General features: G+C 52.0%; 1 protein-coding gene across 1 annotated transcript in view; it reads left to right on the top strand.

Moving 5' to 3' along the window:
• The window catches only part of IFT172 (intraflagellar transport 172), a 1,181,874-nt gene that overhangs the window by 882,605 nt on the left and 282,901 nt on the right, over positions 1-16,368 (top strand). The window contains exon 35 of the mRNA XM_086928171.1: positions 6,636-6,769. Within this exon, the coding sequence (XP_086784297.1) occupies positions 6,636-6,769 (134 nt within the window). The remainder of the gene's footprint in view (positions 1-6,635; positions 6,770-16,368) is intronic.

Genomic DNA, 16,368 nt, shown 5'->3' with positions numbered 1-16,368 from the left:
TTTTTGACGATCCTTTTCGAGTCTACTTTGACTCCTGGTGCCGGTAGGGATGCCCCTGTCACTAGTCTGATGTCGGGTACTGACCCCCACCGCAGGTGTCTCTACTGTTTAGGGGCTGACAACGACGGCAAGTCGTACCCCGACTGCCGGGCCTTGACTTCGAAAGCTAAGCGGGAGCGCTCCGAGCTCCGGCAGTCGGCTCCGCGCCGCTCGAGGTCCCAGTCGAGGAGGAAGTCAAGTGACCGGTCGCGGAGCCGCAGCCATCACCGCTCGTCAGGCTTCAAGTCCTCGCATTCAGGTAAGTTGAGGCATGGAAAGAAGAAGTAGAAGAAGCGGCATCGCTCTTCTGACTCCCCTCGCCGGTCGCGCAACTCGGCCGATGGTTCACGTGGCACCACCCGCGTGGCTCTGCCGGAGCTGCAGAAGTCGCATCCAGCTCCACACCCTCCAGTCCCTGGGCTTAATGTGACTCCGGGCGAGATTCGAGATTTCCTCATGGCCATGAGGAGACTCTTTCCGCCGTCGAGGCCTGCGGGTGCGCCTTCGGGCCCCGCGGGTCCGACTGGGGGTCCTAGTGTGCCGGCGACTACGGCCCTAGCGTCGTCCGCAACTTCGGTCCCAGCACCGCAGGACCCCCCGGGTTCCAGGCCTGGATCCCGGTCGACCTCACGACTCCTCTGCTGGCGCCGACCCCTATGGTGTCACTCCCGGCACCGTCCTTGGACGACGCCGTCCCGTGTTTCAGCCCCGGTCCGGGTCCGACGTTGGAACTGCACCGCTCGGCGCCATGACACCTATGACCCGGCTCCGTCCTTTATGCCTGTTTATCAGTACACGGATGAAGAGGAGGACTGGGAGGGGTCTGAGGACCCTCTGGCACAACAGTGCCAGTTAAGCCAGGACTGGGCAGACAAGCTGGGGGATGCCAGTGGTCTTGACACATCGCCTGATTCTGGTTTTCTCTCTCCTCCTTCCGTGGCTACGGAGGAGGGGGCTACTCATGCTGTGGTGTTAAGCAAGGCAGCCAAGGCCTTGTGTCTTGAGCTCTCTGCGGTGGCTGAGGACTAACCACCTCACTGAGGTGCTTCAACCGCCAGTAAGCTCTCCGGAGCCAGTGCTGCCGTTTAATGAGGCCCTCACTGACGTTCTGATGGGCACTTGGTCCAGGCCCTCCACAGTGCCCCCTGTGGATCGGAACATGGCCCGACGCCGGCACCGGGCGACCCCTGCTTTCTGTCCACCCACCCCACCCCTGAAAGTCTGGTTATCCAGGCCTCCACGTCCCAGACCGCATTCCCGACCAACTCCCCTGGATCAGGAATCCAAAAGGCTAGATCAGTTTGGGAAGAAACTGTTCTCCTCGGTCAGCTTAGGATTGCGGTTCATTAACACTGCATGCCTTTTGGGCCGTTACTCTCTGTGGGATACAGTGGCGGACGTGCTGACCCAGTGTCCGGAGGAGGCCCAGACATGGCTCGCCCAGGTTCTTGCTGAGGGGCGGGCTCAGCACAGTATTCCATCCGATGTGGACTTTATACCATGGACTCGCTAGGCAGAGCGATTTCCATGACGGTGGCGATCCGTCGCCACGCCTGGCTGAGGGCCGCCAACTTTTTGGGGGATGTCCAGAACACGCTCATGGACATGCACTTTGATGGCCGTCGCCTTTTTGGTGACAAAGCAGACAGTGCGCTTGAGTGTTTCAAAGACTCCCGGGCTATGGCCAAGTCCTTGGGGCTGTCAGACCAGCGTCAGCAGACTTCTGCTTTTCCCACTTTTCGTGGGCAAGGAAGGGGTGCCCCCACACGTTTATCCAGCCTGAGGCCGCAGAACCAACCTCAAAGCGGACTCGGACGTGGTGCCCGCCGTGGCGGTGTAGAGGGACAAAGGCTGGGTCAGTCCACTTCCGCTCCTGCAGCATCCGCCTCAAAGCCCTCCTAGTCCGTGCTGTCAGGCCCATTCAACGCTAGTGGGAGGAAGGGTTCGGCATCACCTACTCCACAGGCATACTTTCACTTCGGACAGGTGGGTGCTGCAAATTGTCCGAAGGGGCTACTCCATCCCCTTCGAGGTGACCCCTCCAGCCATCCCACCGCAGTACCACCGCATGTCGGGGGACCACTTGCGACTTCTGCAGGAGGAAGTTATGGCCCTCTTAGCCAAGGGGGCCATCGAGCGCGTTCCTGGGCCAGAAGTAGGACGTGGTTGTTATTCCCACTACTTTCTGGTTCCCAAGAAGGGCAAAAGGGGCCTGGGCCCTGTCTTGGACCTCAGGAGCATCAACGGCTTCCTCCAGAAGGAGAATTTCAAGATGCTGTCTTTAGCTCAGGTCCTAGCTGCCCTAGACCCTGGAGACTGGATGGTAGTGTTGGACTTGCAGGATGCATATTTCCACACTCCCGTCCTGCCGGCGGTTCACGGTAGGCCACGAGCACTTTGTTTACCGTGCTCCCTTTCGGCCTCACCAGTGCCCCTCGGGTCTTCACGAAAGTGATGGCGGTGGTTGCAGCTCATCTGCGCAGATCAGGGGTTCCAGTCTTCCCCTATCTTGACGAATGGTTGTTGAAGGTGGGCTCGCCCCAGACAGTCGTCTCCCACCTCCAGACTACGGCCGATCTCCTGCACTTGCTGGGGTTCACCATCAACATGCCGAAGTCGCACCTGAGTCCCTCTCAGAAGCTCCTTTTAATCGGAGCGGTTCTGGACTTGGCGCAGTTTCGGGGTTTTCTTCTCGAGCAGCGGGTTTGGGATATTCAGGCTCTGATTCCAATCTTTCAGCCTTCATCCCGGGTTTCGGTCAGGATGACGCTGCAGCTCCTGGGGCTGATGGCCTGCTGCATTCTGCTGGTACCTCACGCCAGGTGGCAGATGCGGGCTCCGTAGTGGGACCTGAAGTTCCAGTGGGCACAGCTTCAGGGCAACCTGTCCGATCACGTCCTGATCTCGGAGGGCACTGCGAGTCAGTTGCAGTGGTTGCTCACGGACCGCGATTGGGTCATGGGCAGATCCCTCTCCCTTCCTCAACCAGAGCTCACAATGGTGACGGATGCCTCCCTCCTGGAATGGGGGGGCCACATTGGAGAGGCGGAGATCAGAGGCCTCTGGTCTCAGGCGGAGTCCTGGCTCCACATCAACCTTCTGGAGCTGCGGGCGATCCGGCTTCCACTGAAGGCATTCCTTTCCTCTGTCCTGGTAAGTGTAGTGCAGGTGTTCACAGACAACACCACACCATGTCATACTGCAACAAACAAGGTGGGGTGGGGTCGTGGACCCTTTGTCAGGAGGCTCTGCGTCTCTGGACATGACTGGAACATCAGGGCGTCACCCTGATGGTTCAACAACTGGCAGGTTCGTTGAACGCCAGGGCAGACGAACTTAGCCGCCGGTGCATGATGGATCACAAATGGCGCAAGTTCTCTTTCAGCAGTGGGGAGAGCCCTGGTTAGATCTATTCACCACTGAAGAGAACGCGCAATGTCATCAGTTCTGCGCATTGGAATTTACAAGGAGACACTCGCTCTGAGACGCTTTTCAGCGCGAGTGGAGCTGCGGTCTGTTGTTCCCCTTTCCGCCTATACCACTTCTGCCCAGAGTGCTGAAGAAGATCAGGAGCGACCGGGCCCAAGTCTTCCTTGTGGCTCCGGATTGGGCACGAAAGTACTGTTATCCTGAGCTACTCAGTATGTCAGTCGATCCCCCGATTCGTCTGCCTCTTCAGGAGGACCTTCTGTCGCAGCACCAGGGGACAGTCCTCCACCCGAACCTGTCCAGTCTCCACCTACATGCGTGGAGATTGAGCGGCCACAGTTGAGACCATTTCACTTGCCTCCTGAAGTCTATGATGTGATTCTGACAGCCAGGCGTCCCTCCACAAAAACGGTATACGCCTGGAAGTGGAACACGTTTGTGGCATGGTGCACAGCAAAGGCTGTGGATCCACTCTCTGTCCCTCTTTCAGAGGTTCTCCTCTTCCTTCTTTCTCTTGCCCAGCAGGGCTCTGCTCTGGGCACTATCAAAGGCTATCTCTCAGCCATATCAGCGTTCTTAAGGCTTCCTGATCAGCCTTCTCTTTTCAAGTCCCCTGTTGTAAATAGATTCTTGAAAGGCATCACGCACCAACGACCAACTCTTTGTTGGCTACGTGGGCGCTAAGACGGGATGGGTGGTGCAAAAGCGAACCATCTCTCAGTGGGTCGTTTTGTGCATCAAGGTCTGTAATTCCTTGGCTAAGAAGGAGCCTCCTGTGGGGCTACGCACCCATTCCACTCGGGCCACAGCGGCTACTACAGCCCTGGGTCGGGGAGTCCCTTTGCAGGACATTTGTCAGGCAGCTACGTGGGCTTCGCTGCACACGTTTGCCAAGCACTACTGCCTGGACAGCCAAGTCAGGAGAGATGGCTTTTTTGGCCGTTCCATTCTCCAGGATTTCCTGGTGTGAACTTGGTTCGCAGACCCACCACCGTGGTTGGTATTGCTGGGGTATCTATTCTAAGGTAAGGAATCTAACACTACTGTGTTTCTTTCTAATGCACAAGTTACTTACCTTCGGTAACAATATATCTGTAAGAAACAGTAGTTGGTATTAGATTCCTCACCGCCCCACCCATCCTCCCCGTTCTGCGAACTGGTATCTAGGGTTAAGGTATCTCCCTTTGAGGGCCCTAGTTTCATGGCACCAGTGTTGGTTTCTTGCATGGCTCTGCATTCCTGGCGCGGAAAGCTATGAACAGAACTGACGTCAGCGCGCAAGAGCGTCTTCTAAGTACTCCGACGATGTAGTCCGGGCGATCACGACGGACGCGTAGCCGCAGACGACGCCTACCAACGCGCAGGGGTACTGCTGACGAAAACTTTCCGGATCCAGTCTGACACCTGTAGATATTCTAAGGTAAGGAATCTAACACTAACTAATGTTTCTTACAGATATATCGTTACCGAAGGTAAGTAACTTGTGCATGAATGTTACCTATCTGTACGCTGACTGTTTTCTTCCTCCCATAGGTTCACATTGCAAAATCTAAAAATGTTACTATCTACTGTTTGTATTGTAAAGTATTTCTATTGAAAAACGTATTTACCCGAGACATAGGTCTGTGGTTCCACAAAATAAATATAACCAAGTATTAGTTTTATAAATTGGTCCCAGATTTATTCGTTGAGTGTGTGTCTCATTTATTGCCACTGTGTGTACAACAAATGCTTATCACTGCCCTCTGATAAGCCTAACTACCCCCCCCACGCTACCACAAAAGAGAGCATTAGTATTATCTACGTTAGCCTCTGTAAAGCCTCTGGGGATCCAAAGGACTCTGCACACTGTACCTCTTTTTGGTATAGTATATACAGAGCCCGCTTCCTACACTTTCTCGTACTCCCTGCATTTACCAAAGTGGAAGGTCAGGATGGTCTTTCTTCCACATCGCAGCAAAGACCAGGAACAGCCTCCCCACACACGTCTGGACCATCACCTCACCTCCAGAATTCCAAATGGCCCTCGAGACCAGCCTCTGGGGCATGCAAGCACCTAGATACCCTATTGGGTGATTAGCAGCGCTTTATAAATCCTGATTGATTGATTAAACAGTTCAAAACATCCTTAATTATAGAAATATCTGGGAGACAGGACAAAGTCCGTAGAAGCTTTTTTTATGTGTAACAAATAAAATGAGGGAAGATTTTGCTCTTTTCCATTTGATGGTCCATGAATTTTCCCAGGCTATGTATTAATGTTTGAGTCCTGTCTTGAAGAAATACATGCAAGATAAAAGGCTTTGCAAACGCATTCATGTGTTACATGTTTTTGCAAATGGTTGAAATATTCGGATTCCGTGGCATACACTGTATTGACAAACCTACTGTAAACTAGAAAGGATAATGGAACGTTGCTCAAAAACAAAGCTGAAAACTATTAAAGTGTAATACATTTGTGGTCTCGCCTAGAGACCGCTTTAGCTACATATAGATACAGGATGAACTACCAACTGCAGTACAAGACCAGCTTATTAGTAGCTTTCAAGGAATACTGTGAAATAACGGGCAAGGCTGCAGGGCGTGGTCCAGTGTAATTATCAAAAGCTCTTAGCTACAGCCTAGTACAATTACAGACCATTTATACTGTATGAAAACAGACAGATAGGTGTTGGAGGCTTGTAGAAAGCCTTTCTCTTTTCTCATCTTTCAACACTGAATACTTGTGAGCAGTACGCATAATTTAGGGAATGTTATGCTTCTAGTGAAGAGTAAAGTGGATGATTTGTTTGTTACCATCAGTATCACCGAGGATCCCAATGTTGTGCTTCACTATGAGGTTTGGGTTCCAGAGATAGAGGTGTACAAGGAGCACTTCGTAGTACTACTGTAGAACTGAAAATTAATGATCTGGAATCAGTATGCTTGGCAATGTAACATATTAAAGACCACCTAGGCTTCCGATTCATTTAAAGGTATGATGCTTTGGAAGACATTTGAGTGAAGGTTGAAACAGATGTGAAATAGATTCCCGGTACTGTGGAGAACAGTTTACTAACTTCCTGATGCTGGTTTTGAGCAGAAAAGTAAATGTGTTTAAATGGTGAGTGTAATTTAAAGAGAAGCTCAAAGATGTCTTGGAATTAATGAGTGCTTTTTTTCCACAGAGGAATGGAGGGAATGATGGAACAAGCCCGCGAATGGGAGCAAGCTGGGGAGTACGCCAGAGCCGTAGACTGCTACCTGAAGGTCAAAGATCTGGATAATGTGAATCTGATGGAAAAGTGCTGGATGAAGGCAAGTGAAATACTGCCCTCTAAGGTCACAGGAAGTCTGGTTGAGATGATTGTGGACGTGGAGGGGGTGGAATGAGTTAGGCATCTCAAATAAGAAGTGTCAGAGAAGAAAAATGTACCAACATTCTCCCTGATTCTGTAAGGGTGCTGTGTAAATATAAATTCTGTAAACCGGTTCTGTACAAAGAAAAATATTCAGGTAGTTTCCAGGTACTTCATATTTTTGCAGATAATGCACATAGTCATTGCATGCTTTCGCTTTGGATTACATACCTAGGTCACAATGGAAACCCAGACTCCTAGCTGGACTTCATGGTTCCCAATTTGACTTTACCACTAAATCACATCACTGTTAAAACATGTGTGCCTTCTCACACCATTGTAAATATATAAATGTAAATGTAAATCCGTATTTGTAAAGCGCAAACTACTCACCCTTACGGGTCTCAAGGCGCATGGAGCCTTTGTGGAAATTAAGTGAGCTATTGCCCAAAGTCACATGGTGCTGAGCTGAGCTGCCGCCGGGGATCGAACCGTGATCCCTGTGCTCTGAAGTCAGCTGCCCTGGCCGCTGCAACACACCTCTCCACTGTGAGGAATCATGAAATCCTTTTTAGTTTGAAACCTGCAGCTGAACCCTTCTTACTTGATCATGTAGATTTGGTTATATCCCTCATTCATCCTTTTCTGTTCTTTTTCCTCTGAAGTGGAAGTTCCTTGTCACAAATATCCTTTTTTTGTGACTTTGCTTTTTGTAGTTCAGCCAAGCCAGGGATTCCCAGGAACTGACCAGCATCCCCTTACCCTCCTTCTAATGCTCAAGTGATTCTAAGCTAGGGAGGAGGGAGGGGAAGACTCCGATATGCCCTCCGATATGCCTCTGCTTTTCGCTTTCCCTTACCCATTCTTTGTATTTTAGAATGCTGAGGAAAGAGAAAGGCAGAGGCTGTTTATTAGAAATGTGAATTGTTGAATGCAGCGGTCTTATACCAATTCATATAGGCCTCTACTGCTCCATTATCTTCAATGGAGCTCTCAACATTTCAATGTTCTATTGTAGCCTTAGGCCCACCGTAGCGGGCTCTACCCGCCATTAAAGGCCCACTCCAGCGTTTGGCGAGGACCTTTAACAAGGGAGCAAGCTTTTAATGGCGGTAGAGCCTGCTACAGAGGGCACTAAGGCTGTTAGAACATTCCAGCCCTAGAGGGCAGAATGTTCTCATTTGTAAAACAAAGGCCTCATGGAGCCTGAGGGGATTGAAATCCCCTCGGTCTCCGTTCGTCCTTCTGTTCACAGCAACAGATGTGAACAAACATTAGAATGTTGGAGCTCCGGGCTTATACTGGCCATTAGAAGCCCGGAGTACTCTATTCTTTTCATTGGAGCTCAAAATATTCCAAAGTTCTAATTGTATATAGTGTGCTGCGAAAAACTTCTCTTCGAGTAAAACGCCTCAGGTCTAGTGCAGTGCAGGGGTGTTCATGTGGTTTGCTTCTGCAGGGCATATGCTCTCTAGTACATGCTGCATTTCCATCATTCCCATGAAGACAAGTCCAAATCACAGAGAATCAGGATTCCTCTGCAAGGAAGGTTTTCCAAAGGCCTGTTCAAGACTGCAAATATAAAGGCTTTGAAAAATGTTTAGATCACGCTTCTTTTATTCATAACCTATAGGTCTTTTTGAACTGACTGAGAAAAGAAAAACACTGTTTAACTGGTTTGAAAATTATTTTCCTTACATAGCCCACTGCTTCCCATTTTCCTCTACAATCTACCTCTCAACCCCAGTGTGCTTCTGACTTTATTTCTTGGACTCCCGATGGGAACCTTGCACTTGATTATTTTTAAACTCCATCAGATCTGCCTGTTTCTTCACCATTTTATCTCTCTGGTTAGGCATGTTGGAAGCCTTTTGCCAGTTTGCTGTTATGCTTTCCTGAGCATGTCTTTCATGGACAGTTTTCATGCCTTGTCGCAGACCTTTACAGACCAGCGTCCAATCAGTTCCTTCTTTATTCAATAGTGTGCATCAATGGGTGTCCCATCAGGCGTCTGGAATTTAGGCTTCTTTCTTCCTGCTCGCGTGAAGTCTGTAGTGCCACTAGGTGCCAGGATACTCCTCATTGTAACTCATTTAGGCGGTTATGTCCTATCTGTTATTATCTTTCACTATTATATTTGAGTTCTTGATTTCTCACAACTCTGTGAAATAATAAAGCACTTAGGCTTTTTGTCAATGCAACAGAATTTAGTAATGAGTTATATCAGTAGGACTAAAAACAGTTCATTAATGTCAACTTTTTATACACATTTTAGTTCTAGCCAGTTAAATAAATGTTATTTTGTTATAACTCACAAACAGGTAGGTATATTGACAGTTTTATACAAAATAAAACAAAGCATACATTATAGCCTTTAGCCCACTGCGGACGGCTATACCGGTTGCTAAAGGTCCTCAACCCAAGTTATAGGCCAAAGCCGCAGGCGAGGATCTATACCGAGGGATCGGGCCTTTAACAGCTGGCGTAGCCTGAGGCAATGGGCTAAAGGGCTATTAGAACATTGCACCCACTAAGAGCAGAATGTTCTAAATTGAAATGTTAAGACAAACATGGGAATATTGGAGCAGGAGGCTTATACCAGCCATTATAAGCACAGAGCTACTCCATTGTCTCCAATGGATCTCGCAATATTCCAATGTTCTTATATAGCCTTAGAGCCCGCCATTATGGACTCTACTATTGCCTTATAGTCCGCCGTCGCGGGCTATACCGGCTATTAAAGGCCCGCTGCAGCGTTAAAGCCCCGGGCTGAAGGCGAGGGACTTTAACAAGGCAGCGGGACTGTAAGAACCGGTATAGCCCAGCTACGAAGGGCTGTAAGGCTATTAGAACATTCTGCCACTAGAGAGATGAATGCTCTAACAAATTAAACAAAGGCTTTAGGGAGTGCGAGGGGATTGAAATTCCCTCAGGCTCCGTGAAGCCTTTGTTCATAGCCAGAGCTGTGAACAAAGAAGCATTGGAATGTTGGAGCTCCGGGCTTATACCAGCCATTATAAGCACGGAGCTACTCCATTGTTTTCATTGGAGATTCCAACAGTCCAATGTTCTAATTGCCATTAAAGGCCCGCTCTCGCATTAAAGGCTCACGCCGAAGGCAAAGGCTTTAACACCTTAGCTGCGTGTAAACATTTCTCCCCAGTGCTGCGCTGTCCATTAGAACTAGTGCTGAATGGACGTTCAATGGTCGTGCGCAGCACTGGGGAGGTAGCGCTGCTGACGACCATTGGCCGTCAGCAGCACTTAAGGGGTTAACAAGGGAGGGGGCCTTAAATGGCCGGTAGAGCCCACAACCGATGGCTCTAAGGATATTTGAACACTTTGCCCCTAGAGTGCAGAAAGTTCTAATCTGTAAAACAAAGGCCTCACGGAGCCTGAAGGGTTGAAATCTCCTTGGGCTCCATGAGGCTTTTGTTAAACATTGGAATGTTGGAGCTCCGGGCTTTTACCGGCTATTACAAGCCCAGAGCACTCCATTGTTTTCAATATTGTGCGCAACATTCCAGTGTGCTAATTTCTCGTTATTACAATGCTACCTGTTTATTTTACTGAAATAGTAAATGTGTTCCTTATGATAATTTGACAAGCTTTTTTGGTTCTTCAAAAAATTCTCTATTTTCAATGTGTTATAATCTGATTAAACAATTATATTTTCATGTGCCATGACCATGTTAAACTTGTTCACTCTATATACAAAGGGCGTATATCATAGGCCATTTCAAAGTAACATATAAAAAGTGACAGAAACTTGCTTGTTGGCTATATAATGTCCAGCCTGACTCCAAGAGCTTTTGTGCAAATGAGATTTCTTTACTTTGATTACCCAGCTATTGAACGTTACATATGATGTTAAAAGAAAAGAAACAATACTACTTCCCAAACAATTCATGTTTTATGTAACCTTCATTAGGCTTTGTGATTTGCCAGTGCAGTTTCAAGAAAATCATAAAGCCAAACCTACAAATGGCTTTTCTGAATATTTTAAATGTTTTAGAGGTGGGCAGAAATTCTAAATGTGCCCCTTCTAAACTGGTATTTGGTAAAAAGTGGGTCTTGATCTTTCATTCATATGTAGTTGATCAATCCTGTTTCATGACCGCTCATTACTTAAGGGTTGAAAGGGGATATTTGCACAACATTTTATTGAAAAGGGGAAGAAAGGAAGAAGAATATTTTAGGTTTAAAGTATTTTATTAAGGCATAAAAAAACACGGGGAGGGGAGCAGGAGGTCAGGCAAACATACAATACAAGAAGCAAAACGTTGCAGCGAGTCAGAAGAAGAAGAGGGAGGCAGGGTGCCCCAGAGGGTAACAAGGCAAAAAACATAAGGCAGTAAGGCACTGTAAACAACCCCCCGTAGGCCCCCACTCCCTAGGCAAAGCCAAGCCAGAATAGCACTCTGCGACACAGCAAGAGAGAAGCATACCGTACCACCAGCCCCTCGACCCCAGAAAAGGAGAAGAAAGAAAAGCAAGGAGGAAAGAAAAGAAAATAACACCCCAACATCCCCGTCCGAAAAGCAGCATTAGAAGCATATAACCCCACTTCCCACCCCCAGCCCCCGGTCCCCAATCCGTACAATCACTCCGCCGCTGGCGCCGGCGGTGTCAGCCTAAGGAGGCGCAAGTACCGTGGGCACGTTAGCTCGCGAAATTCCGTGGACAGCAGTGCCAAAAAGGGATGCCAGAGCTCCTCAAACTGATCAACATTCCCAGCCACCGTTAGCGATATCTTCTCCATACCCAGTACCTGCCAGAGCCTATGCAACCAACCAGTGATAGAGGGGGCAGTGGGGGTGCGCCAAAGGACAAGTATGTTCTGAACGGCTGAGCCTAGCGCAATCGCAATCTGCCTGCCCCTGCGGGATTTCAGCGGGTACATCAAGTCATTGGGGAGGCCAAGCAAGACATACGCGGGGAAGCGCGGGAGCTCAATCTCAAAATGCCTATCCACCTCATCTAAAACTTCCTTCCAGTAGGCCGACAGCACCGGGCACTCCCAGAGAATGTGCGTGAGGGTGCCCTCCTGTCCGCAGCAGCGCCAACAACCCTTATCACCTAGTTTGCGCATCTCGTAGAGCCGCTCCGGGGTGTAGTACCAATAGGTGGACACTTTAGTGAAGGTTTCCGTCAGCCCAGTGTGGTATGCAGAGTGCCTCGCCCGATACGCAATCCTGTCCCATTCCTTGTGGCTCAGGGTCCTGCCCAGTTCCCTGTGCCAGCGCTCCCTCCCTGGGTTATGGTAGTGAAACGGCGGGGGTTGGAGAAATTTATACAAATCAGTGATGAGTTTGGCATCCGAGGCCCGGGTCACCAACCATCGCTCATAGGGCGTAATTGTACGGGCGGCGACGTCACGCACTGAGGGTTGAAGAGCCCAGTGGCGGACTTGCATGTAACGCAGTCTATCCCCCTCCGTCAGGCCAAACTCCTGTCGGAGCTGCTGGAAGGGGAGCACGCCCTCCGGCCCGTAGATCTGGAAAAGCGCTCTACATCCCGCACTCACCCAGTGGGAAAAGGCCCCCGGCTCCAGGCCCGGAGTGAAGTCCGGGTTGTCAGCAATGGGAGAGAACGGCGACGGAAAAGTGGTGAGCTCCCGTAGCTCACACACCGCGTCCCACACTCTTAGCGGGACCCGGGTGATAAAGGAGGCGTAGAGATTAGGCGGGCGGTGAACGCGCCGTAGGAACGGGACCTCCTGGAGGGTACGGCCCGCAACTGCCTGGTCTTGAAAGAGCCAGTGTTTGTCCGACTCCCACCGGCTCCACTCCACCAGGTACCGGAGCTGCGCCGCCTGAAAGTACTTCCGGAGGTCCGGGACCCCGAGACCTCCCGCCTCCGGGGCCAGCATGGAGAGAACCCGCTTCATCCGAGGCTTACGGCCTTGCCACACAAAGCGGGAGATGTCTGCCTGCGCCTGCCGTATCCAGCCCACGGGGGGCTGAAGAGGTAGAGCGCGGAAAAGATACAGGATCTGGGGCAGTATCGTCATCTTCACCGCCGCAATACGGCCCAGCCACGAGAGTAGGCCCTTGTTCCATCGGCCGAGTTCCTCCTTTATCTTTTTGCCTAGAGAGGAGTAGTTAGCTGCGACCATGGCAGGCAGGGTGGGAGCAAGCAAAATGCCCAAGTAAGGCACCGTAGAGGAGGACCACTGCAAAGGGAAAAGACTTTGAAGGTCCCGTCTGGTGTCGGCAGAGAGCGACACATCCAGTGCAGCCGACTTAGTCATGTTCATTTTAAAGCCCGCAACGCGGGCAAAAGCGTCCAGCTCCTGGACACAGGCAGGGAGCGACCGCCTGGGGTCATCTAGGGTCAACAAGACATCGTCCGCGTATAGGCTGACAGTGTGTGTGTATTGCCCCATCTTCACCCCAATGGCGTCCGGGTTGTCGCGGATCCTCTGCGCAAACGGCTCCATATAAAGGGCGAAGAGGAGCGGCGAGAGAGGGCAACCCTGTCTCGTGCCGCGCTCAATGGTGAAGCTGCTGGAGCTGTGTCCATTGACACGCACTGACGCCGACGGTCTCCTATAGCAGTTAAAGACCATAGTGCGGAACTTCTCGCCGATCCCTAGTTTCCCAAGGACCAGCTCGAGGTATGGCCAATGAACCCTATCAAAGGCCTTCTCCGCGTCAACCGATAGCAGCATCCGCTCCCCCGGGACGCGTGAGGCCTTTTCCAGGACGTGCGTCACTCTCTTCGTGTTGTCGACCGTCTGCCTACCGGGTACAAAACCGGCCTGATCTGCCTCCACCAAACCTGGTAAGTGTAGACCCAGTCTGGCCGCCAAGATTCCGGTGTAAAGCTTGAGGTCCACATTTAGGAGCGAAATGGGCCGGTACGAGCCGCACAAGGTCCGGTCCTTCCCCGGCTTGGGGATAACCGACACAGTCGCCGAGAGGAGGTCCGGTGGGATGGCGCCCGGTTCGGAGAAGGAGTTGAACAAGCGAGCCAGGAGAGGAGCGACAGTGGGACAGAAGGTCTTGTAGAACAAGGCCGTGTAGCCATCCGGGCCCGGGGCTTTGCCATGCTTCAGCCGTGCGATCGCGGAGATGACCTCCTCCACGTGAATGTCCCTCTCTAGGTGGTCCGCCTGGGAGGGGTCCAAGACCGGGAGGGTCACGGAATCCAGATAGGCCTCAGCCTCTCCCGGTGGGGAAGATTCTGAAGCGTACAGTGCCTCGTAAAAGGATCGAAAGGTATCTGCCACCTCCGCGTCACCGGAAACCGGGATCCCATCCACTCCCACCAGCTCCTTCACCACATTGCGTTGCTGTGCAACCCTAAGCCTATGGGCCAGGAGCTTACCGCACCTGTCCCCGCCGGTGTAAAAGGCGTGTTTCAGGCGCAGCGCTGCGTACTCCGCTCGATCTAGATCCAACGCAGAGAGGAGTTTTCGTGCCGCCTTCAGTTGCTTCCAAACCCGAGGTGCCCCCGTCCGGCGGTGGACCTGCTCAAGCTCCCTAACCTGCGCCGTCAGTTCTTCCCTCTTGCGCTGGCGTTCCTTATTTTCAGCCGAGGAAATGGAGATAAATTCTCCCCTGACGACTGTTTTCAAAGCCGCCCACTGTGTAGCCAGGGACGTGTCAGAGTTGTTATTGTGGGTCAGGTAGTCCTGGATGACCTCCTCCACTCGCTTCACCACCGATTTCTTATGGAGAAGCGTGTCCCGAAGCCGCCACATCCCTCTCGAGGGGGGGGGCGCCGGCCACGCAAAAACTCCGGAGACCGGCGCATGATCGGACAGAGACAAGACCCCGATGTCCGCCGCCGTGGCGGCCGAGTGAAGTGGGCCGCTCACCAAAAGATAATCCAACCGCGAATAAGTGCGGTGTGCGTGGGAAAAGTAGGAGTAGTCCCTATCGGTGGGATGCATGGTGCGCCAGAGGTCATGCAGGTCCATCTCTACAATCTGGTCCCGCACCGCTTTAGAAAGCTCCCCTGTCTGCGGAAAACGCTGGGCAGACCTATCTAGAGTGGAGTCGAAGACCATATTCAGGTCTCCCCCCAGGATGACATGGCGATCGGGCGAGGCAGCAACATCCACCAACACCGAGTCCAGGAAACGATCCTGGTGATCGTTTGGGCTGTAAACCGAACCAACCGTAAAGGTAACACCTCCTAAGCGCATGCGATACACTAAGAGCCTCCCCTTCTGCTCGGCATGTTTATACAGCACCTCCCCCCTAAAGGAGCTGGCTAGAAGAATGGCCACCCCAGCGGTCTTAGTCGCAGCAGAGGAAAAAAGTTGAGTAGGGAACTTGGCAGAGCGCAACCTATGGCAATCTCTGGAGAGTAAGTGGGTCTCCTGCAGGAGGCAAATATCCGCCTGCGACCCCTCCAATAGGGAGAGGATCGCCCTACGCTTTACGGGGTTATTCAGACCCTTGACATTAAGGGTCACTACCTTCAGGGGTGGCATCGCCTCCAGGGAAACAGCGCGCTATGCAGCAGGCGGGGGATCAGCGGAGGGGGCGCGCGGGGCAGGGGCGCAGGGAAGGCCAGAGGCGGCATCGTACTCGTTCGGACGGCTTCGGACGGGACCCCCCCCACAACAAACCAACAACGAAACCCCCCCAAAACCCATTGATGGCAACCGGCCAAAACAAAAAGCAAAAAACAACACCCCATAGTCTCAGTCTAGCCCAAATGGGCGAGTCTGCAGAAAACAGTCAAGTGGACGTCCAGCCACACACCACCCCCCCGCCCCCCCAACCCCCAGCCCAGCATCGTGAAAGCTAAGAGCCTCTCCCCCCGGAGAAAAATTAGGCCGTCAAGGCCACACCAGTAGACTCAGGCAAGTTCCTGGCCGCAGTCCTCAGGGCCTCCGCCATGTCAGCTCTGATGGTGGGCGAGTCCGGGCGACTCACTGGCGCTGACGATGGGCGCCTTCTCGACCTCCGTCGGCTCCGCCGCTCGGGGCGCCTCCATGCGGGTGTAGCCCCGTCCTCCTCCGTAGCAGTAAGACCCAGCACCCCGCAGACATCTTGTAAGGAGCGCAGCTGATGCAGTACCCCATTCCATCGAAAGATAAGACGGAAGGGGTGACCCCAGGAGTAGGCTGTCTCGTGCTCTCGCAGAAAGTCCGTAGCGATGCGGAAAGACCTGCGCTTTTGCAGTGTGATGGCAGACAGGTCCTGATAGAGCGCCACAGGTCTTTCGCGGAAGGTCAATGGTTGCTTCCTACGGGCCTCAGTCATGATGCGCTCCTTTAGAGGGAAATCCGGCAAGAATGCCAGGATATCAGGCGGGGGTGCTGATGACTGGCGCTGGCGGCCCACCCTGTGTGCCCTGTCGATGCGGATGGGGAAATCCGCTCCCTCCTCCAAGATGTCGCGGAACAGGTCCTGCAGATAAGCCACCAGGTCCGCACCTTCATCGGCGGATGGAACACCCCGGACCCGGATGTTGTTCCTCCTGGACCTGTTCTCGAGGTCCTCCGAGTGGGCCTGGAGCTCGACACATTGCTCCCGGAGGCGGAGGACGTCCTGCTGGAGATGGGTTATCTCCTCATCGCGGCGTTGGGCCGCCGTCTCCA

This window comes from Lissotriton vulgaris, chromosome 6 (genome assembly GCF_964263255.1).
Source record: "Lissotriton vulgaris chromosome 6, aLisVul1.2, whole genome shotgun sequence".
Taxonomy (NCBI): domain Eukaryota; kingdom Metazoa; phylum Chordata; class Amphibia; order Caudata; family Salamandridae; genus Lissotriton; species Lissotriton vulgaris.
Note: the sequence above shows the minus strand (reverse complement) of the source record. Positions and strands in the feature narration are given on the sequence as shown.